Genomic DNA, 23,483 nt, shown 5'->3' with positions numbered 1-23,483 from the left:
CAACAATACTAAATTTAAGGTACATAATAATCAGGATTTGTTAGTATTCTAAACATAATATTCAAGTATTTATTTTATCAAGCAAATGGAAGTACTGTCACTGGGCCGGATGATCTGACATCGAGGGCCTGATATGGCCAGCGGGCCGTAGTTTGGTGATCCTTGCTTTAATACATTGAAAGATGAATTAATATTAATAATTCAACCTTCATTAATTATTGAATTAGTAAGTGTTCAGATTTCAATAGACTACCCAGTACAATGGACCGACACAGCTTAATAGATAACGCTCTCGGGAAAAATTATTCTCTTAATCTCAATGGTCGTAGGTTTGCGCCTTGGTCGTTCCTGGAGTAGAAAATATACTTCATGTATATGGACTTCAAATAAGATTCTTATGTCAGATGGAGTAAATGCAATACTGTAATCTTTACTTATACATAATCACTGCTACTCCGTCTGATTAATTTAAGGAACATTAAAAAAATAAGTATAGAAATAATATATTTCTTCCTATATCTAAATGCTACTGACAGAGTCCTATAAGATAAATGAAATAAACAGAAGTTCCACTACGTTTTAAGCAAGAATATAGGTAAATATTAGTGCGTTTCTGTATTCAATTCTTCATAGGGACTCATTCTTATAACTCCCAACATTTCCTCAGCGTGACTCTTCATCATTCATTTACACAAACACTCGTGGTTACACTTTGTTTTGTCTCAAAAATTAAACAATAATACTATTACCTTTAGAAAATATTGTTATAAAACTATTCCAGTTGCCAGCAACAATAAAAAATCTCGTAGTTGAAAATTATTTAGGATTTACACCCTTAATTATGAGGATCCTAATTCAAAGAAACTAAAGTTTAAATCTTAAATTTGTAACATTTGTCAAAAGATGAGAAATAACTTTTATAAAAAACTGGACAAAATTTCAAACATAAGTTTTCCTTTCGCCTTCATTTCAAACATCTTGTTGACAAAAAAAAATTATAACAAAAACACGCTCTGGATTCATACTTAATCAGTGCAACTCTATCTGACCAATTAAAGAAAACGCTAAAAATAAGTTAATACTTGGATCATTTTATTTAAAATTTTTATCAGATGTGTCATATTATAAATTTTAATTTCGAATTATTGAACAAATAAAATCTATTTAATTATATTGTTTGAGGTATAGGAGGCCTAATACATTAGCACTAATGATAAGTTAGCTACTGACATTACAAAAACCGATTGAACGACTCATTATTATTTTTTTAAAAGAGATTTAACCTTACAAAACATTAAGAAAACCATATGGTCTTGAAATATTTAAATAACTAATTTTAGTACTGACCTGGAAAGGCTCTTTTATACGTACTTTAATGAATTGTTAGTCAAAGAGTGATGTAAATGTAGTGGATTTTGAGTTTGGATGTAAATAATATGTTTAACACTAGAACGACGGATAGTAACGACCCCCTTAAACGACGGTGGATATCAAAATGGATAACCATTTATTTTTTAATATTTGTAACTGTTAGTGGTTGATAAAATTAAAAGTAATGTGTTAATTTTTATTTTCTCCGAAGATTTATTATTTATTTAAAAAATAAACATAACTTTTACAATAACATTTATTAAGAAATTAGCATTTTTTCCAAGTTACAATTGTTTTTTAAGTACCAATACAAGGCTTGCATACGAATCTCTTACATTTACAAAAGGTTTTGCTTGTTAAGCGCCGTGATTTTCTTGTACAATTGACAATACATCAGCTTCTATTTTTAGTTGAACTGTTTGATTGTGATTGAAATAATTGATTATTTTCTTCTATATCATCCTTTGATTCATCATCTTCACCAATAAGTTCGGTAATCAAATTATTCAAAAACTGGCGACGAGTTATTTTCTTACTAGTCACTTCTCTGTACAGGATAACATCATTTATACCAGCAAAATCCAAAATATTATAAAAAACTTGTAAAGGCCATCGGCGAGAGGACATTTTGGTGGAATAAAGTCTTGCCATTTGATCTAGAATATCAACTCCATACTTAGTTTCATTATAATACTGGATTGATTCTGGTAACCTTTTTCGTACATCTAAAACTTTAACACTTTTGTGAACAGAGCTCAAAATTTAAAACATTTTTGTTTTTTTTCCCTTGATAAGAAGTCAATGTTTTGCCACTATTTACAAAGATTAAGCTTGAAAATAGTGCTTGTTTGGTAGGTTTTAGTTCAGGAGGTATTTATTTGCGAGCACGATTCATAGTTCCTAAAATAGTCGTCCTATTTTTCTAAAGTTTATTTGGAAGAGACAATGACGTAAAGAAATTATCTGTTGTAACATTCCTCCCTTTACCCAAATATGGTTCCATTAGCTTCATTACGACATATTCTGATAAAGATTTATTTGCTGGTCTTTGAGAATCTTTTCCCAAGTAAGAAAATACATTTACCAAGTATTTGGACGATGCATCAACTGCTAATCAAAATTTTATACCAAATTTATCAGGCTTTTTAGCCATATATTGGGTAAATGGATATCTAGCTTTTGTTGGGAATAGTTGCTCATCAATGGTAATATTATCACCTGGCCTGTATGATGACTTACAATTTTCGACAAATCGATCCCATACCATTGAAATCAAGGCGAACTTGCCGTTTTGAAGTCTTTGTGATCTTGTGGAACGAATATCAAAGCGAATATATCTCAATAATTCCTTATATCTGTCGCGAGGGATAGTATTCCTAAAGAGATTGATTCCCAATTTTCTTGACCAAATTACTTTTGTCGTCTGCCCTTTGGCTAAGATTCCTCTTGTATACATTATTGCAATCAGTTGGAGTATTTCTCGTTTGCTGGTTGTCCATACATCATTCTTAAGTTTTGAACGAGCCTCAACTATTGTACATTTTACAATGTGATCAATAATGTAATTATCGATCAAGAGTTCAAAAGCTGATAATGTTTAATATGTAATGATGTTACGTTTTGCAAATGATGATGGACCTGAGACATCCTTCAAAATGTTTTCTTGGCTAAAACGGGCTGAAATTTCTCCATTTCCTATTTGTTTGTGCCAGATTGTGCTATCCTTGCCAACATACATTGACTCTTCTAATAAGTCGGTTGATTTATGTTTCTTAGAAGACGGGAATTGAGTCACTTGATTGCATCCTGGCATTTCTTGAAATGTTAAATATACCAATTAGTTGTTATTAAATACATCTAGTATATAGCAAAACTAATAATGGTATTCAAGAAAATTACTTACCGACAGGCTTGTCAAAAACATCAGAATAGTCATCAGAATCAGAAGAACTTGATTGAGGTGGTTGGACATATTCTTCATCTTTTTCCAATTTGAAATCCTCACTTTCTGAATCGGAGTACGATGTGCACTCAAGATAATGTCTTATTTCTTCAATTGATAATTTTTTCTTGGACATCCTTGCACAATAAAAGGTGGAAGCAGAATGGATAGTTCAGAAAAATCTACGTTTATATTTATACTAGAAATGTACACGATTCCTATCTAGAGAAGTTAATTCATGTTTGAACTTGCTTCAGCCTGTTCAAACAGGTTTGAGCCTGATTGTAGAACAAACATACTATTTGAAATAATTGGGTATCAAATATGATACCCACGTCTGTCTAGATAGTATTCACTGTACCAACGAAACGAATACTAATTTTAATTTATAATTTAGTTTTTTGTGATTAATAAAATGAATTAGGAGAATTCATGAACTTATAAACAAATACAATCAAGAAGTTTCTCACAATATTTCATTAAATCCCAAATGGGTATCAAAAATGATACCCTCGTCGTTCTAGTGTTAAGGAAATGAAACCAAAAAGGAACATGATAACTCGGACAATTTGGAGAATGTTGAAAGATATAAGCTTAGATTTCATAACATCTCACTAAATTAGCTACAAGCAGTTATGAGAATATAAACATAAGTTCCAATGCATTTCAAGTAAGGACATAGAAAAATATTACTTCGTTTTTGATCGTCAATTTTACTCTGAGTCCAACAAGGACTTTCTTTAATAAGACTCCAATAGCTCATCAGCATTACCATCTGCTAGTCATGAGCATAAACACACGTGATTAGACTTTATACTGTCTTAAAGAATGAAACAATAATGATAATAGTATGAGAAAACTAAAAAAAAATGTTTTAGGTTTTTTCTCAAACCAATTATTAATATTAACAACAAAAAAGGCAATGCCATCTCTTGTGCGACAATATTTAGCTAAATTTGATATGTAATATGTCCTCCTTCACAAGCAATACCATCCTCGACATACCGGAAAACAGTCTAATAGACCTTGACAATGAAGGCCATGTCCATGGTCTACCACGTTGTTATGATTGCAGCTCGGAGTGCATCCAAATTTGGATAAAAGGTGAAGCAGACATTCCCTTCAGAGACGCCTCAAACTTCAAAAGTTTCGGGCGAATAGTTTGGGTTTGGAGGAAGGTCACACAGTCGACGGCCAAACGTCAGACATACTGTTGCTGCGAAAGTTTTTGTTCTTTATGGCTGTATGGGGTTATAATAGACTTATGGATTTTGTAAGTAGTAGGATGGAGATGCTAATGGTCTCAGCAGCCTTCTCGGCTCTGAAACCGTCGTACAGGAGATCGCATTGCCTTTTTTTGTGGGCGTTGCTCCGAAATTTTCACCCTTAGAGGCATGGGATAAAAACAAAACAATAAAGTTTCAACTGTCGTGATATTGTGTAATGAAATATCGTAAATCAAAATAACGGAGGTAAGGTCGTAATTAAATGCCAGAGAAAGTTTGGGTCCCCACCCTAAAAACATGTAGATTTTTAACGTGTTTATCCGGGAAGGTATACCAAGTTGACAATTTGTTTGAAAACCCCTGTTTTAGATCAGTTATCAAGACTGCAGTAAAAAAGAAAAGTTTGGTGACCCTTGTATAAAAGCACATGCCATTAGTTACAAAACGAAAAAATCCGAGCTCCCTAGCTTACGTACAAGTCGAGAAAATGTTTATTCGGGAAGATGTGCCAAGGTGACTGATTGAAAACCCCGGATTTATACAACAATGGTCTGACTATGTGCATAAGTTAGTTATTATTTTTATGTTTTGAAGGGTTAAAGATCCGAGTCAGAGTTTGATTTTACCCCATCACTAATACATATATTACATGATTCCATCTACCCAAAAAATAAAACTAATCTTGTTGTTTTAATATTTTATATGTATATAGAAGACAAAAAACAAATATATTTATATATCATAATGTTTACACATACTCAAGTGATTCAAATTATATTAGAATAAATAAAAAAGAACGAAAAAAAACAAAACAACTATGAAAATATCAGAGAATAACATTTATAATTATTATTATATTATACATCATTTTTAGTTGAGTTTTTATACAAAAAAGAAACGGAAAAATATATATATATATGGATATATTATTCAAGAAATGGCAAATAATTTATACAAATGCGTTTTTGTGATACTATACAATGTACAAGTTGGGCTTTTTACAGACAACTAATGATCCCAGGAGTTGCAAAAGATCATATATATCATTTTTTTTTTACAAAATGAGTATAGGAAATAATGCAAGTACATTCTTGGGAAAATCAGTAGATACTTTATAAAATGAACAGAAACGTATAAAATTCCACATTTAGTATATAATATATAACATATTATGTAAAATAATTCTAATAGTATTAATATTTATAATAATAATGCCCACCTCAGCCCCCTTAGGCCAAAGGGAGCCCATTCTTCATAAGCAACCACTACTTTCCTTACTATAACTCTCGTCTATCTTCTCAGATTTAAAAAAAAGTTTTAATTGAGCTCCATTGCACATTTTAGTAATAATAATTATTGTATCATTTGAATGTTTTTGTAATAAGTATGTAATCCTCTGAAATCCTCAGTTTAGGGTTTATTTTTAGAGTGCAGCTGTGAGACAAGAAAGGATAAGGAACATCAATAATTCGGAATTGAAGGAGATGTGTTGATGACTCTCTGAAGAGGATGAAGAAATCCCTGTTTTCCATCCTAAATCACGTGCTTCTGGTTCAGCTGAAAAATAAGAAAAAAATATTAGCCATTGATATTTCGTGGAGATGTACATATAATTATTAAAATTTAAACGCCCTATGTTCTAAGGACTCACACGAGTAAGGCCCAAAAATCAGTTACATAAAATAATCATAAAAATATATATATAATAACATAAATCATAAATATATGTATCATATATATATAATATCATAACATAAAATAACTATTGACGTCATCGTAGATTTCAGACAGTAACATCACACTCAATCTATTACGACCATATTGGAAGTATAAACATCAAACATTTACAAGGTGTACAGAAATTTAATAGTCTATAGAAACCTTAATTGTAAGTTTATTTTTGAAATTAAGACATTTAAATTCCTACATATAATTTTAATTAAATTTTCTGTAACATATAATAATTTCATTCGAAATGGTCACTCTCAGCCATCACAGTTGCTGTTAGAAGCGACAAAAGTCCTTGACGGTGGCACAGACAAATTCATGACTGATTTGGTTCCGCCTCTTAACCATGCTTCACCAGGTAAATGTGTTCTTAGACAACTTGAGTTGGTTATAAATTTATGAGAGAGTTATTTCCGCCCAGAAAAGGGTAGAGAACGGGATACAAACGTCTCTTTTTAAGCTCTTTTTTTACCGTGAGAGTGACGTGCAATGGAGGGAATAAACACACCCCTTTTGCTGATAAGCATTGAAATTTATTTACAGAACCTTTAGTTATAAGAGTTAACAGAAGTTCTCTAATTCCATGCAACACCTGGTACAAAAATAAAATAAAAAATACTGACCAATAGAAAATATACAAAGATTTGTTTCTATTAAAAAATAAAAAATAAAGGTTATTTTGAAAAAAAAAAAAAATCCCTTTTAACAAACATTAAAGTTGAGTCAATTAGAGATTACATTTTCTATTTTAAATGCTCAATTGAGCATAAACATCATTCTGATTTTATTAGATCTCATCTAGAGGATAAAAAGTATTTAGGCCTGTTTAAAAATGTTTTTGTGAACGGATTAAGTTCAGGTCAAGGATTTATATAAATGAAAAATGAAATCTTTAGAGCTTTCTAAGAGAAGAAAAAAGGATTAAGAAATACAGATTAAAGTAATCGTTTTGATTTGTCAATTTTTGGCAAATCCCTTCGAAGTCAATAGTATGTAAAAACCACATAAGTATTTTATAGAACTGAATTGAAAAAATCAATTATCATAATACAAATATAAAATGTTTATGTATAAAATATTTTTTTTGCATATTTATAAAGAAAAACACAAAAAATCTGCAAATATTTATAATAAATCTATTTGTGGAGAAGATCCCACTTTGAAAAAAATTACTCTTAATCTTTTTTTCAATGATTGAGTTCTCCACAAGATTGTTCAGTTAATTCTGGACTATTTTTAACTACATCCTTAACAATAAGGAAAGTATTTAACAAGGTTATGTCAATTTTAAAGTGAGAGGTTAACTCTTAGCTTTCAGTTAGCTGTCCAACCTTTAATTCAAAACAAGGATTTACAATGTAGGAGACGCGGAGGAATATATTCCAGTGTATATCAAGAAGATGCTCAGATATCCGAAGGAGCACAGTCTACGACATTTACAACAGCTGAAAAGAGCATGTAAGAGATAAGCTCATAAGTCCAGGAGGGATAAAAAAAATAAAAAATCTCCCATATTCCTTGTAGGTGTGAAACTTTCGTTCTCCTGGAACTCCCATTAATGCTCTTTTCAAAAATCGCCAAGTAAGCCATGCAACAGTCTCCAGGGCCATAAATACTGACCTAAGGATGATATCAAAACGTCTCTACAAAATATATATCCTGACAAATACATCCGGTGTCAAAAGGTATAGGACCCCTCTCACAAGGCCACAACACCCAAAACTTGTTTAAAGAAAAGAAGGTGTCATTTGGCACCCCCACACCTGGGCCTCTAACTTCACCTATGTGAATCCCATGGAATACTTTTTGAAGGAGAGTTAGAAAGGAAGGTCTCTGGCATTTCATGCAACAAGATGGACTCAATGAAGGCCTCAATCATCAAGTACTGGAATAAAGTCTTTCTGCGGACGTGGTCAAGGCCTGCAAATCTTTTAGGCCTCGTATCGAGCGTATGATTGTCGAAAATGGGAAATACATTCAAAGAACATTAAACGATCTCTCCTCAAAAATAATAAAATCATAATAAGAGCTTGATAATTTTACTAAATATGATTTGATGAGCTAGAAACTAATTTTGCTTCTAGAGCGCTACATGGCTGAGCTTAACGAAAGTCAAATACATTTTTTTTCAATTTTACGTAAAGTAATTTCCTTTTTAATTGTAGTTGAACTAAACGACGGCAGGGTTTCATTCATTTTGACGTACTAGTGTTTCATATTTTATACAATTCTTTACATTTACTATCACGTATATGAATTATGATATACATCATGGAGTAATCTTATACAGTGTTCCCTGAATATTAGACTCCCTCTTTTTTTCTTTATGCTATATAAAAAAACAATATATAAAGTTATGTAAATCATGTAATCTGCCAATTTTTTTGGAAGAGATAATTTGAATAATAAGTTTTCTTTCCTTTAGCAATTATCATTATTATTTAATTCCTGAGTAGTGAATATCCTTTCCTATATAGATTCAATTATGTTTAATCTGATTGTACATTTGTGTGTGCTTCTAAAAAACGGATTGTAAGCCTGAGGATTTGGTGGGGACTTAAAATTGTAAGTCCTTGTTGTACTCAGAGTAGAATTGGGGATCGATATCGGAGTAATTTTAGCAAATGGGCTTGTTTATTTCCTTTTTTCCTTTCTTCCTTTTAACATATGATTGTAATTGATTGAATGAAACATCATGAGCATTATTCTTTCTCTCCTCCTAAACTTTCTTCAATTTATCCAGGGTTACCATGTTGATTTTTAGTACCTTTTTTAACATGCCCATTGTATACAAGATTTTCATCACTAATGGTATACATCAGAAAATATTGTTTGACTGATAATGACTGTAAACTTAAAATCCAAATGCATACGTTGTCGGGGACCTCGTAGTGATTGAGAACCCGTGCCTTAAGGCACTTATAAGCATTTTAAGGTTTTATGTTATGCTTATTTTTTGAATAAATATTATTTTTGTAAGACTTAATGTTGTAAAAGGTGTCACATATTTTTCCTCGTATTTCTTCAAAAATATTTATTGTTTTAATATTTGGCTTACAAAAACAACATATTTTTACGCTTTCTAATCATCATCAAACTAATTATTGCTCCTCTATTAACTCCTTGAGTCTTTTGATAGAGCCTTTGACAACCATTATGATTATATATATAATTATTAACGTAAATACACATAATGGATGAATCAGTGAAATATGGAGGCTTGTAAAATTGATAATTCCTGCCACCAGCTGCCAAAGTCTGACATACTCCAAAAAAATTAGTACAATCTATAAAAAATTGTCTTCACAAACAGAATTTTTTTGGCGTGGAACACACAACAACAGAGATCCGAAGCTTGACTTAAGTGAGCAGGCAGACTATTTATAACCTCAAAAAAGTCAATAAGGACAGGTTTAAGATCTAGACGGGCTTGAATAAAATAATGGAACGGCACACAAAGGAAAGATTACAGAGTAGAACGCTTTATTTTTTAACTTTTTTTTTTCGAAAAAGCTGTGATATTGTAAGAAAATGATATATTGAAAATATGATATACCTACAGTATCATCTTTAGGAAGCACATCTCGTTATTTGCTTCAGGGATAGAAAAGTTCTCTGATTTCGTGGATAAAGATTAAAATACTGCATTCATCATTATTTTGCATTCAAAGTATTGTCTAAAGCTACCCTTAGAAACGAGAAAAGATAATATTTTGGGAAAATTTTTGATCTTTTTTTTCTGAAAATGTAAAAAAATAATGCGTGCTATACGTGGATTATCCAATTTTCCTTGTTTTTTTTTAATTAAAATAAAATAAAATAATAGCTAAACGCTTTTTTATAGGTTAGAAAAAGAGGTCTATTTAAATTTTTTCATGCAAAATAAGTAAAAATATCTTCTTAGTATCTATATTTATTCAGAAAAAAGATTTTGTCTTTTAAAGTAATTTGATCGAGATGTGCAACCTAAGGATGACTTCTTAGGACAGTGGAATTTTGCATAGGTAATTTTTATATCATATCACAACATTTACATAATAACCATAATCGAAATTCGAATAGACTTGAAAAAACAAACATATTTTACACAGTCCTTTTTGGAGACCAACATTTAATTTTGGCCGAGAAACATATGACCACCATATTTGTCAGATGTCAGCCCACTCAAATTTTACTTCTGACTGCATATTGAGGCTAGGGCCTACTGGCCAAGGGCACTGAGTGTTGGAGCTCTCAAGGCTTCTGTTCATGAACATTAAGTCCACAATTAAATTTTTACCATCCCTGAGAACTTCCAGTGGCGCATCAATACCATTATCATAGTTGGTGAAGAATACATTAACGATTATAAATAGCAAAAACATGTGCCATTGTAACTACAAAGTTTAATTAATGTAACTCCCCTAGTTAACTTGTAAAAATTCCATATTCAAAATGTATAATTTTCAATTATGCACCTCGTATTATACAAACATATATTATGAAATAAAGAACACCATAACATAAAACTCCTCCAATTACCTATGGATTTAAAATGAATATAATTGGGGGAAGAGTGGGGGGGAGGGCTAAGCCCCCCTCTCATTTCGAAGTAATTATGTATATTATAGCTTGCTATTGCAAGATATGGATATATACATATATGTAAATAGTATTATCTAAATATGTGCGCTACAGTACCACAGATATTAAAGGTTCCTCCTATTAGAATTGAATTGAATCAGCTATACCTATACCAAGTAATATAGTGAAAAAATAGGTATATTGAGAGTTAGGGGTTTTAAAATAAGGCTCTATTTTTTAATGTCCCAGTCTAGTACATATTTCTTTGTATCATACAAAATGTTAATATCATACTCGTAAATATATGTAGAGTGTTCCAGAACTTTTTAATTTTTCTCATATCAAATACACGATAAGTTTCAGACGAAAACTAAATTAGTAACAAGAACTTGATTGTCTACTCCAAAAAAACCCGTTTTTAAAGTTTTCAATTGCTAAAAATGATCACAAGGTTGTAAGGAAAGTCCAAAAACTAAGATGTGCCAAGAAAATTGTCCCCATCTTTTCTATTAATCTTAAATGATCAATCAGATCAAATTTTAGAATCCATTGAGTATCCTTGCAAAAAATTGCCAATAAGACCCACTCAACTGTAGACAAAGCCATTCATTTGGCTGAAAGAGAAAGTCTTACAAACGTCTTTCGGTATCTTTTGGGGCATTCGAACTATTTGAATCGAATCATATATAAAATATTTTGGAAGAGTAAAATGAATGAATAAAAATGTCATTGATTCCCACACCTTTTAAAAGTGATCCTTTGATTGATCAGATAGAGTTGCAGTTGTTAAGTTTAAGTAAAATTATAGCAATAAAATTACTCCATCTGAAGTAGCAATTGTCTTTGAAGTCGATAAACATAATTTAACTTCCTCCAGAAGCGACTGCAAATCGAACCTACGCAGATTGAGCTGAAGAGAATAATCTCACCCAAGTGCGTTTTCCACTGAGCTACATCCCTCCATAATATGATTTTACATTATTTAGTAGTTGATAAACCATAATAGATTATGCATCAATAGAGTTATAAATCATATGACCTATCGGTATGTTAAAAAAGAAACAGAAAACTGACTTAGGAATCCTCACAATTTGAAGAATGTTGGAGAGAAGAGAAGCTTAGCTGTTATGAAGTTTTATTACATCAGCAGCTATAAAAGGAAATACTTAAACACAAGTCTTTCGTATATGTGGCAAGAACATATGGGAGGAATTGCTCCATTAACAATCCTCAATTCCACTCCGAGTCCAACAAGGACTTACAATTATAATACCTTCAGAAATCCTTTGTCTTACTCAGCGTTATTCATGGACATATAAATGTTTGGCATAAGTAGTAACATTATACTTATACGTTTTCTCGTCAAAAATAAAGTATAATGGTAGCTGCTTTGGAAATAAACACAGTTAAGTTTCCTATCTACAAAACATCTTGGACTCTTTTTGGGTTATAGTTTTTTACAACTCTATTCTGTATGCATCACACTAAGTTTTTTTTTTTACATTTCATGATGGAGATATGATTTTGTAATCATTCCACTTTTTATATAGGTACAAAATGATTAAAATAATATTTTTTAAATACTAATAAAAGTATCAAGAGTTTCTGTAAAAAGTGTCACGTCATTGTAGCAAATACAAACATTATAATATTTATACTACAATAGATGAATCATCAAATAGAATGAAGTAAAAAAAATGAGTTGTAGACAAACAAAATATCTCCCAGCAATATTTTTAATCGCGAATTATAAATTTTATTGTTCAATTTGTTATTTCAATCCTTTCATTATTCATTATGTTTTATTTTGTTTCATGCAAAGTGTATTTACATGTCCTTATATAAATGTGCGTATTTAGAATGCCATGTTTTTGAGTTACTATTTTTTCTCTCTGAACAAGACACTTTTCTTCTGAAGGCAATAAAAGTGACTTTTGCAAAGTTTGAGATCTCTCAAACTATCTTGTATGTGGTACAAGACATTTCAATTTGAAAAATATTGAATTTTGTGTAAAAAGGACCATTTTTACCTCTCTCTCTGCTCTTTATATTTTTTAGAATTTAATTTTTCATTAAAAAATAAAGTACATCTTTCTTTTCCTAATTTATGAAGTCTAAAATCTGGCTCAATGATTTGCAGTTTCCCGGCTTTATCAAGTTCAACATAGCAAAGTATATGCATAATTGAAGAAATTGTTTTTTTCCAAAAAAAAGGAAGAACATTATTTTTGTTAAAACCAGGGATCCCAAAATGCCCCCATTTCGATCCAAAAAAATCCCATTTTCTTTAAATTTGTTCAATGGAGTTACACACATTCAGTATAAGTAAATATTATAGTGTTACAATTAAAGATGTCTTTAATCATGTGTATCTGGACTTGCGATTGGTTTACGATAGATGGTGTTAGAAAAATAAGATATCTTATTAAAAAAACACTTTACAATACAGTTTTGTGATTGTTTTACTCAGTTTTGTTTGTTTAGACGTCAAAGATGGACACCAACAAGGAAAAAATATGCCATTTTTTTATAATGTGGATAAGATAATAGAAATCGTCGAGTCCGACCGTCATTTAAGCACTGTTTTGATTGCCAAAGAGTTAAACATCAATAGGAAAAAATCTATTAATATGAATGGATTTGTTTCACAAAATCCATTATTACTTCAAATATAAATGAGCTGTACCGTGCCAAACACGCCCTGAAAGGATTCAAAATATGCCAAAGACAGTTTTTATGTTATGCCGGGACGAAAAAAATCTTTATGCAGAGAATAAAAGTATTCACCAAAAGTCGGAGCAGTCTAATGTATAATTATAAAAGAAGTATCATCTCATGATAAAAATCAGACAGTCATAATTTTCATTATACGTTTTATATCTTACTTGAATAGTTAAATAAATATTCCTAATGATAGTTTTCAAACTATATATTATATATTTATACACAGTTGTGGAATCATTAATTAATTGATTTTTATTTTTATACATAGGGATTTTAATGATATAATCTTTATGAGTTGACACTTTCTGCTAGCTAACTAAGAAAAAATCAAAACTAATAATCGTCTTGCTGCCTTTTTTTTGTGACACACAAGAAAAAAAGAAAAAGTCATTCGGATTAATTAAATTAATGTCGTAAATGTTCTTTCACTTCTCTAATCAATTAAACATTATATATAAAAGTTTTTATATAGTAAGTAAAATTTAATATTCTCAGCATTTTTAACTCTCTGTTACAACTTTCCGGGGGTAATTAGAAACCCAAGTTTTTTTCTGATTTCCACACTTTTTGCTTCTACTTCTTTATTCTCTAAATATCTACTTTTTTCTGAAAAATATATGCAAATACACATTTATGAATAAACCAAAAAATGATATGGTAACTTTGATGACTTGAAGAATGTTAATTGTGATGACGTATAATTAGATCAGCTGCAAGCAGTCGTGAGAAGAAGGAAATAAATACAAATCCCACTCCGTGTCTATCAAGGACATAAGCAGGAATTACTCCAATGTTAATTTTAAATAAGAGTTTCACAAGACACGTATAACATCCTAACGAATCTCCACTGTTATTCTCCATCATTCGTAATTACAAACAGTTTCCCCTTAAATATATAATAATTATGACAACAGGCTTGTAGGATGAAAAACACAGATCAATTTGTGTCTACAAAAAGTACAGTATGTGTTTTTTGGTCAAATTTTTCCACAATTCTATTCATTGTTACTGTTTTTTCTAATTAAAAATAAAGCGAACAATAGCTCTTTCGTTCTCCAATTCCATGCCCAATGCCTCAGGATGTAAATCCTTAGCATTTTTTAGAGGGTGTTTTTTGTTGTAATATCTGTCCCAATTTGTACAGTATTATTTATTTTCTAATGCTTTTATCCTTCTTGAAGAGATAAAATCTTCATTTAAAATAACAACAAGTGGGTGTCCTTATAAATGAGGGAGAGTAATACTGAAAAGCTTTTGGGGTGCTTCTGAAAAAAGTATCACATGTGTTTTAGTTCATATTTTATACAGTTCTATTAATTGTATATGTACAAAATAATAACAAGTCTGTGTACTCATGAAAGACTGAGAGTAACGCTGAGAAGCTGTTAGAAAGTTATGAATTTAAGTCCTTCTTGGATTTGGAGTAGAATGTATACAATTTACAACCTTAATAACAGTTTTAGAAAATGTAACAAACACTGTTCAAGTGCTTCTATAAAAAGTATTGCACGCGTTTTAGGTCATAATTTTTACAACTTCCTCCTTTTTCTTCAATTCAAAAGGTGCTAGGAACAATGTTTTTTTAGTCTTCCATCCTTCTAATCAGCAGCTATATTTTCTTTACATATTTGTAAAGCAAAACAAGACAACTTTAAAACTCTCTTTCCTTTCTAAAGGATTAACAAACCAACAAATCTCCATTACTATTCTATCCAAACTCAAGTTGTAAATTTCATATTAGCAGTATAAGTTGATTTTCCTTTTTTCAAGCATGTAATTTTATTATGTATGTATATACTATGCCTTTGTATTGTATATTAGTAGCCTTAAATGTATTTTGTTGTTCAACATACATACATAAAAATATATTTTCAATCTCATTATTTATTTTGCTACTTTTTATCGACAATAATATAATAACATAATATGTATTGAAAGTTACTCTACTTTTCTAGGCAAGTAGATTACATATATCTGGAGATGAGGTTTTTTTGTAAGAGCGCAAGGAAAAGGCGGAAGCAATACATATTTTACATTTGATTGAAGACTTTTGTTCATATCCGCTCCCTATTTTATGATTTTTGGAGGGATTAAATGAACTACTGCTATAAAGAGGTGACCATTCTACAGTTGAAATAGGATTAGACCAGGGAAAATATTATGATTACATTAAAACTCATATATATTTATTTTATTATGTATTTTTAAATCAATTTACACCAAGATAGGCGAAAATTCTTCTTTTAGAAGTAGATGTTAACACACCCGCTATCGATTATTTTATGAACAAAAAAGAAGAAAGAGCACACTCATTAACGTTTTTCATTTCCTAATCACTATATTTAGTTTTTCTTCACAAACATCCCCTCCTTACGTATACGTAGATATCGTATTATACTGTTCCATTTTTGGATGAGATACCACTGTGCCTGGAGAATTGCCTACAGGAACGTTGTCATCCTGAAAATTGGCCAATTTCATTCATACATATAGTGACGAGAAAAAGTCTTGATACCCTTTTCAATCGTATTTAGTTCCTTCGTTTCACTTGCAGCTGATGTAAGACAATGTCGTGTGAGCTAAGCTGCTCTCTTTGAAAACAATTCTCAAATGGTCAGGGTTACCATTTTCGGTTTATATTATTTTTGCTTACTAAAACTGCTTACGATTCACAACTCTTTCACAAAAGTTTTATAAAATATAACAAACACGGTTTAAGTTGCTTTTACATTTAGTATTGCATGCAGCTTAGCTCATATTTTCTGCAAATTTATTCATAGAAAGCGTGTTTTTTTTTCTCAAAAAGTGAGAAGATCTATGTAGAAAGTAATACCAAGTGCATTTGCTCATGAGTGACGGTGAGTATCGTTTTGCCACAATATCTGGTGGAAAATACCCTCCTGAAAATCTTCCAAATTAATCCATATACACCGTGACTGAAAAAAGTTCTGAGACCATTGCTAGATACGGAGTTGGATTTGTGTTAATCTTCTTGATATTATAGCTGCTCGCAGCTAATTTAATGAACGTTCATGACAGATAATCTACTTTCTTCCAAAACATCCTTTAAAAAGTCAGTCTTACCATTTTACTTCTTTACATTCTATTGTTTTTCTATAACGAAAATGTATACAATATCATTGATGTACACGAAATTGTATTCATTATTTGTGGGTACTTATAAAAGACTTAGATTAATTGGTTAGATTAAAATTGTAAGTCCTTGTTCGAGTAAGAGTAGAATTGGGGATCAATAACGGAGTAATTCTGGCCAATATCCTTGTTTATTTCCATATTTCCCCCTTCCCTTGTCACAGCTGCTTGTAGCTGATCTTATGAAACGTCCTAGGAGCTAAGTTGCTCCTCCAAAACATTTTAAAAAATTGTCAGGGTTACCATTGTTATTTTCGTTTCTTTTTCTTTTAACATGCCCAAATATGCTTCCAATTTATTATCACTGATTATAGGCAGAACGGAAGATAGTGTTGTGACGGTACTTTTTTATTTGGTTCAGTCCATTCTAGCCCTAGGAACAGTTTTAAGGACTGTCGGTACCAGAGTTGATTCAAAAAGAAGATTAACGTTATGAAGGTCAGAATTTTATAAGTTTGTAGGGGTGATATGCAGGACTGAGCTGGACAAACCCGAGACAAGACTACAGTCTTCAGTCCTAAATAAGGACCAGTACTAAATATTGGCCTGTGTGAACTAAAAGGTCAATGGCAGTTCTTATTCCTTTCATCGTGATTGTTTTGTTTCTTTTATATATCAAATCAAAGTGGAAATACTAAGCTTTCAGTGATTGGAACTTTTTAATTAAAATCAATAATCTTATGAAAAACTCACATTGAAGATAGTCTAAGGACTTTTTTCCATTCTGGTATAATGGTATCGATTCCTAACTAGTAGTACTAGACTATGCATTTATTGAACTTCTATCAGAATTACACTATAAATAGGTCGGAATAATATTGCAAACTTATAATAATGCATAGAGTATATGCATAATTTATTTAAAAATTGCAATATTACTTGCATGAGTATTTTCCTGGTAGATTATTTTATTCGTACAAATATAATAATCTATTCGTTATTTAGCAAAAAATGTTTTGGAGCCATGGGAAAACATTTCATCTGTTCATAAACGCTTGAACTTTGTAATCAGTGCATTCTTCTTCACTCTTTAGACTGCTTTGAATAATATTTCCATTTGTTCTTGACATGTGCAAGGAAAAAAATAATTGCTCACCAAGCTGAAGATTTTATGTTCTGCATGTCAATATATATTTTCGTGAGCTGTCGGATGTTTTTACTTCTTTTCCTCCTAATCAGGATTTTTAACATTGATTGGTTGAAATAGAATTGAATCTTGTTAAGGTGTGAACACTTGACAACAATTATATAATATTAATTCAATATTTGGAAAGAATCAATTCAGAATTAGCTAATTACTTACTCAATTTGCCCTTCTCCTACTTTTCCCTTCATATTAAAGGTTGCGTGATACCATAAAGGTTGTTGCGAGTAGATAGAAGATGAAGGAAATTAAGATAAAAATCCCACTCTATATCTTAAAAAGACTTGGACAAGAATGATCCCGAGTTCGAACCACAACAAGAAATTAATCTTAAAACTCCCAATACATCCTCAGTGATACGCTTCGTCTTTCCCACAATAATGTTTAGTTTTTACATATATGTTCTTTCGTTAAGATCATGTTAATAATGATAAAAGCTTTAGAAAAAAAAATCCTATTTGGTTTGCAAATACTAAAAGTCTCATGCTCGTCCAGTATCTTATTTTTTACAACTCTATTTATGTACTTACATAATTATCCCATTTAAGAATCCCTTTTCATTACTTAGGTTAGAGCAGGATTTATTGTGTGGTATCTGTCATAATTTCTTAGGCTGCAGTTTAGTCGTTGGGACCTTTCCTTTATTAAAGGTGAATAATATTTATTCATAAATAAGAAGCACCTCCATGACGTCACAAAGAATCAAGTTTTGTCAGACTGAACTGTATTGCACAGAATGTTACCCCATCACAATTTTAAAATTTTCATTTTCATTTATGGATTAACGGAGATCATATTTATTTTATCATGCCCAAACGAAGATGTTTAGAGACTAGGTATATCAGTCATAATTTTTTTTACCATGCCAGACAGATTTAGCTGTCCAGCTAACTAGATATTGTAAAGGTTAACGCCAAGCTGCTTGACGATGTCCAAGGTGTCATGACCGGTGGGGACAAAAGTTGCAATATTAAACCTTTTTGATTTGATATTTGTCCAGAAATGAGATATATTTCTTTTCAAGTCTCCTTTTAAAGACAATAAGAAGAGCTTTTCATTAATCTGCTCAACTTTATGCTTTAAACTCTCTACATCAAGAGTATTTCTTTGTTAGAGGTGGCTTATGCCTAAGTGACTTTTTTGTAACTATTTGATGTGACAAAAAGCTATGATTATTTCATACTTCATACAACTGCTATAGAAACTAATATAGACATAAGACACAAAAAAGGTTAACTAAATATTATTGACAATAATGGATTGGAAGTAATCGTTGACAAAGTGATGAAATAGCAAAGAAAAGAGCCGCCTTTTCCTCTCTTTCTCTTTCAACTACTTATCAAAAAAAGATTGATATAAAAATACATCATAACTGTCTAACTTGTAATGATGAATGATATTTATGATAAAGTCTATGGAGTATGTGAGTGCGTAGAACAAAAAATCTACAAACTTGTAACATCCATCATCATCCTTTGAGCCTATAAAGCCAAAATATCCAAAACGCCTACTTATAGTTTGTAAGAACATATTATTTGACAGCCCGTCAGCGCAAAAGCCAGATAGTATAATTCTTCTAAAAATGTAGTCTAAATTAAACTCATTTTTTCAACAGCAATCGTGAATTTATCTTGTATTGCTCTTAAGAAACGACTTTAAGCTTCTGCAATTTTCTTTTCAAAGTCCCGTTAACTTTGAGAATTCGATTTTATTCTTCAAATAATCAATATGATTCGTTCCCATCAAGAAAAGACCAAGGATAACAACGCCCACCAAAAAACAGACCAATGAGTTTTTGGAGGTATCAGAAGGCGTAACGTGTGTGTTAAGAACAAAAAAATAAAGAAATGTCCCGAGACTATGAGGGTAGTCGTCGTGCCAACATAGCCTCACTGCAGCCAATGTCTACCACAACAGCGGACTCAGATTTTATCGCCATTAAGGAGACAATTCAGTCTAGAGGATCAGTGGGACATATGTCAATTTGATTGGCGTAACTTTCATGATAAACAAATAAGTAACCTTGAAAATATCTTTTATTTTCAGCTGAATTGAACTGGACTCGATGAAAATCAGTAGCGATTGTTTACACAAAATGTTTTTTGATTAAGCTTTTTTTAATTATAAAAAACCTTCAGGCTCAAGACTTGAGAAATCCACTTGGGCTTGTAGTACAAGGATTTTCCCACCCCTGATTTAGGTGGGCTTTAAAATATACAATAGTTCTTCTTTCTTCCACCTTAATTTTTGAGATTCTCCTTTCACAGTAGTATAAAGTTAAGCTGTTTTCCTTCAAATGGTAAGGATTAAAACTTTAATTTTTTGTTGTCAGCAGCCTAAAGTGTTTTATTTTTATTTTCTAAAGCTGTCATTATTATACTTTATTCTTGCAAAGATAACTTATAAGTGTAAAGTAATCAAAATTGCAGGTGTTCACGAATGATGGAGAATAACACTGTGGAGCTATTGGAGATTTATAACTAGTGATGTCAAACGTGTGCATATTTTAGCTGGCCCGATTTTTTTTGCAATTGTTAATCGGAAGAATGAATTTTCTTTCTTTTAGTTGTTGACATTATTATTGAACTCCTGAGTAGTGAAATTCCTTTCATATTACATTTAATTATATTCGTAACCTGATTGACGATTCGTGTCCGCTCATAAAAGACTGAGAGTAACCTTGAATATTTGTTGCAGAATTATAGTTGTAAGTTCTTGTTGGACCCGTAATAGAATTGAGGATCAACATCGGATTCATTCTCGCCAATGTCCTTGTTTATTTCCTTCTCTCTTTGTCACAGCTGATTGCTGCTCATATAATGAAATATCATGACACCTAAGCCGATCTCTTTCAAAACATTTATCAAATTGTCAGGGTTACCATGTTTTTTTTAATCTATAATTTTGTCACAATAACTACACAACTTTTCATATATTATATAGTTTAAGGAATTTTTATATAGTATTGTTATATATACATATATAATTGATAATGGATTGAATGGTCCAAGAGGAACACATTATACAGTCACGGCCAAATTTGCAATTTGCAGGGATATATTCCCGTGCTCCTATCAAAAATGAGGACATTTTCGAATAAACAGTAAAATATATAACAACAAATTCAAGATTTTCTTGGTATTTTAAAGAGAAAAAGATTTTCAATATGTCCAAAATAAGGTTGCCACATACACAATTGAATAATGATTAAATAGAGTCTTCACTATTAATTTTTAAATACTTAATAAAAGTAATTTTTTTTTCATAACGGGTCTAATGAAGAAGTATTGCATCATGCAATTGCATAAATCACTACTGTAGTTTATCTATTATAGCATCTAGTACATGCATAGGAAATTGGAACTTTGATGCACATAAAATGTGAAGGGATTCATATTTTTGTTTTGATATTTCAGTCTCTCATTGAATGATAGAGTGTAGTCATAACTCGATAGTAAGTTAAATAATTAAACTTTTCCAATTTATTATTCGTAACACAAAAGAATAGAGAGGACTTTTACTCCACATCATGTTGATTTTTGATTTTTTTTTACATGCCCAAAATACATCATTAGTTATCAGTCCTATTGGAAAGAGAAACGATTGAGGATTACTATCCCAAGTAATTACTGTCTATATTGTTTTGTGTTTATTGGCTTCCTCTAATAACTTCTTGCGGCTAATTTAATGAAACGCCATGACAGATATGCTGCTCACCACCCAAAGTATTCCTCAAATTGTCAGGGTTACAATTTTGTTTTCCGGTCAATTCATTTTTCATATAGTAAAAAATGCTTAAGATTTACAACCCCATTTATAAATATCAATCGAATAAACAGCGTTACTCTCTGTCGTTCATGAGCCATGCACTTTATATTTGCCTTTTTAAGAATTAAATAATAATAATACCAGGTTTAGAAGATTTAAAAACACCGTTCATATTGCAACTAAAAAGAACGACTCTCATCTAACGTCATATTTTCGTATATTCTACATTTTACAGTAGTACAAACTACGATGTAAATACATTTTAATTATATAAACTTTATATTACTTCCCATTAAAACATGTTTTATGTATCTTTTCAACTTCAAAGAGTTATTTAAAGTTATATACTTAATATAATTTTTCATACATATGTATACCTACAAACTATACGTTAGGTACAAGACACATATGTTCACCGAAATGTTGGTATGTACAGTATTTATATTAGATTTAGTGTTGGAGTTGAGATATAACTATCGAATTTGAGAGTCTAGTGAATAATAATATTTTTCAAAAATCAGAGGTCACATTTTTCGCTGGATTTACTTGAAAATCGGTCTTGAGCTGTACATATGAATGTTAAAAACGAGCTCATTTGATGCATACACCTCCAATATCAATCATAGCCTGGATTGTACCTAAAACGAGGAGAAGCGTTGATGAGATTGTTCCCGGGCATATTGGTCATTGTCTCCTTGATAGAGGTAATCAGAAAGTCCTTGTTGGTATGAAATGTTCAATTTCTTTTAGATTCAACGTAGCCGATACAAAATAATCCGTCTAAGAAAGGAACAGATTGCATTGGGGGATATATTTCCTTCTCAATGAAATCATAGCAGTGCTCACTTAGATACTACAGCGACCTGTCCGATACCTGCCAAGTTGGTAAATTTTGTAATATAAGGCCCATCTCCAATTTGAAGATTCAATCTTCTTTAAATCTGGAGTTGCTGTCGTAATGATTCCCCGAACTTGACTAAAGTGTGATGTTACAACAAAGTTTCTGCCGGCAAAAAAATAAACAAACAAAAAAACAACAGAATCAAATCAGACAAGTGCATCATAGCAATATCGACGGTGTATACAATCTTAACACCCTGTACTTAAAGTAAAGATGGTAATCATTTATATCTTTTTTTAAACTGGGCTAATACGCCTAATCGAAATTTTATTCGTCATGCTGCCGTTGATTAACAACGAACTATGAGCAACTGCATGTACAGATAGGAAGTTGTTTTTTGTTTTTGGTGACTAGCCAGAAGTGTTTGGCGTCAGTTTAAAAAACAAGGCATCGATAGAAGAAGTATTTATTCCACAGTCGTAAAAAAGGCATCTGTACAAGACGAGACAATGTTGTGATTGCAAACTTCTCATACCTAGACAATTCCTTTGTTCGGTGAGTCAGGAAGGAACTGAAAGCGTGGGGGGTTACGATTGTTTTCGAAATTGAGTTGAGACCGTTATTGACACAAAAGGTGATTACATTAAATAATACATTTATTGGGATTGAGCATTCATGTACAATTGGTTTTTATTAAAATCGGAAGATTAATTCAGGAGAAAATCTACATAAAATAAAAATTGTGTTAGTTATTAAATAGAGGTTGCAACCTGTAGAGCGGGATATTTTAATACCTACGATTAAGCTGTAGCTAAATATACTATCTAGTGTGCTTTTTGACTCTCATTAATAATTTAAAAATGCTTTTGCTGTAGTTTTTTTGTTTAATAGAGGCCTTAATCTCTTATTCCCCATGACTTTTAGAGGATATCAAATATATCAATCGGAAAATATTTTGTTTAACTTAATATTCACATATTTGTTAGGGGTGGCATTTTTGTAGAATATAATTTGTACGCCTAT

General features: G+C 31.1%; 2 protein-coding genes across 3 annotated transcripts in view; both read right to left on the bottom strand.

Annotated features, from left to right (window-relative positions):
- Positions 1-1,548: 1,548 nt before the first annotated feature.
- LOC121123528 (uncharacterized) lies at positions 1,549-3,558 on the bottom strand. Its single transcript, XM_040718653.2, has 2 exons — positions 3,275-3,558; positions 1,549-3,186 (listed from the first exon to the last, which is right to left on the bottom strand). The coding sequence occupies exons 1-2, from the start codon at positions 3,447-3,449 to the stop codon at positions 2,969-2,971; spliced, it is 393 nt and encodes a 130-aa protein (XP_040574587.1). The 5' UTR covers positions 3,450-3,558; the 3' UTR covers positions 1,549-2,968.
- A 1,668-nt stretch (positions 3,559-5,226) lies between these two features.
- Positions 5,227-23,483, bottom strand: part of LOC121123130 (lachesin) — a 207,032-nt gene continuing 188,775 nt past the window's right edge. For both annotated transcript variants that reach the window (XM_040718244.2, XM_071890669.1), the window contains exon 10: positions 5,227-6,096. In XM_040718244.2, the coding sequence (XP_040574178.1) occupies positions 5,963-6,096 (134 nt within the window). In that variant the 3' untranslated portion in view covers positions 5,227-5,962. The remainder of the gene's footprint in view (positions 6,097-23,483) is intronic.

Source organism: Lepeophtheirus salmonis, chromosome 8, assembly GCF_016086655.4.
Source record: "Lepeophtheirus salmonis chromosome 8, UVic_Lsal_1.4, whole genome shotgun sequence".
Lineage (NCBI taxonomy): Eukaryota > Metazoa > Arthropoda > Copepoda > Siphonostomatoida > Caligidae > Lepeophtheirus > Lepeophtheirus salmonis.
The sequence above is the reverse complement of the archived record's forward strand: the minus strand, read 5'-3'. Positions and strand labels throughout refer to the sequence as shown.

Bases quoted from the DNA above. Each gene is read 5' to 3' on its own strand.
- LOC121123528 (XM_040718653.2), bottom strand. From the start codon at position 3,449: ATGTCCAAGAAAAAATTATCAATTGAAGAAATAAGACATTATCTTGAG. The intron at 3,187-3,274 runs GTAAGTAATTTT...TAACATTTCAAG, and splicing joins TGTTTTTGACAAGCCTGTCG to AAATGCCAGGATGCAATCAA.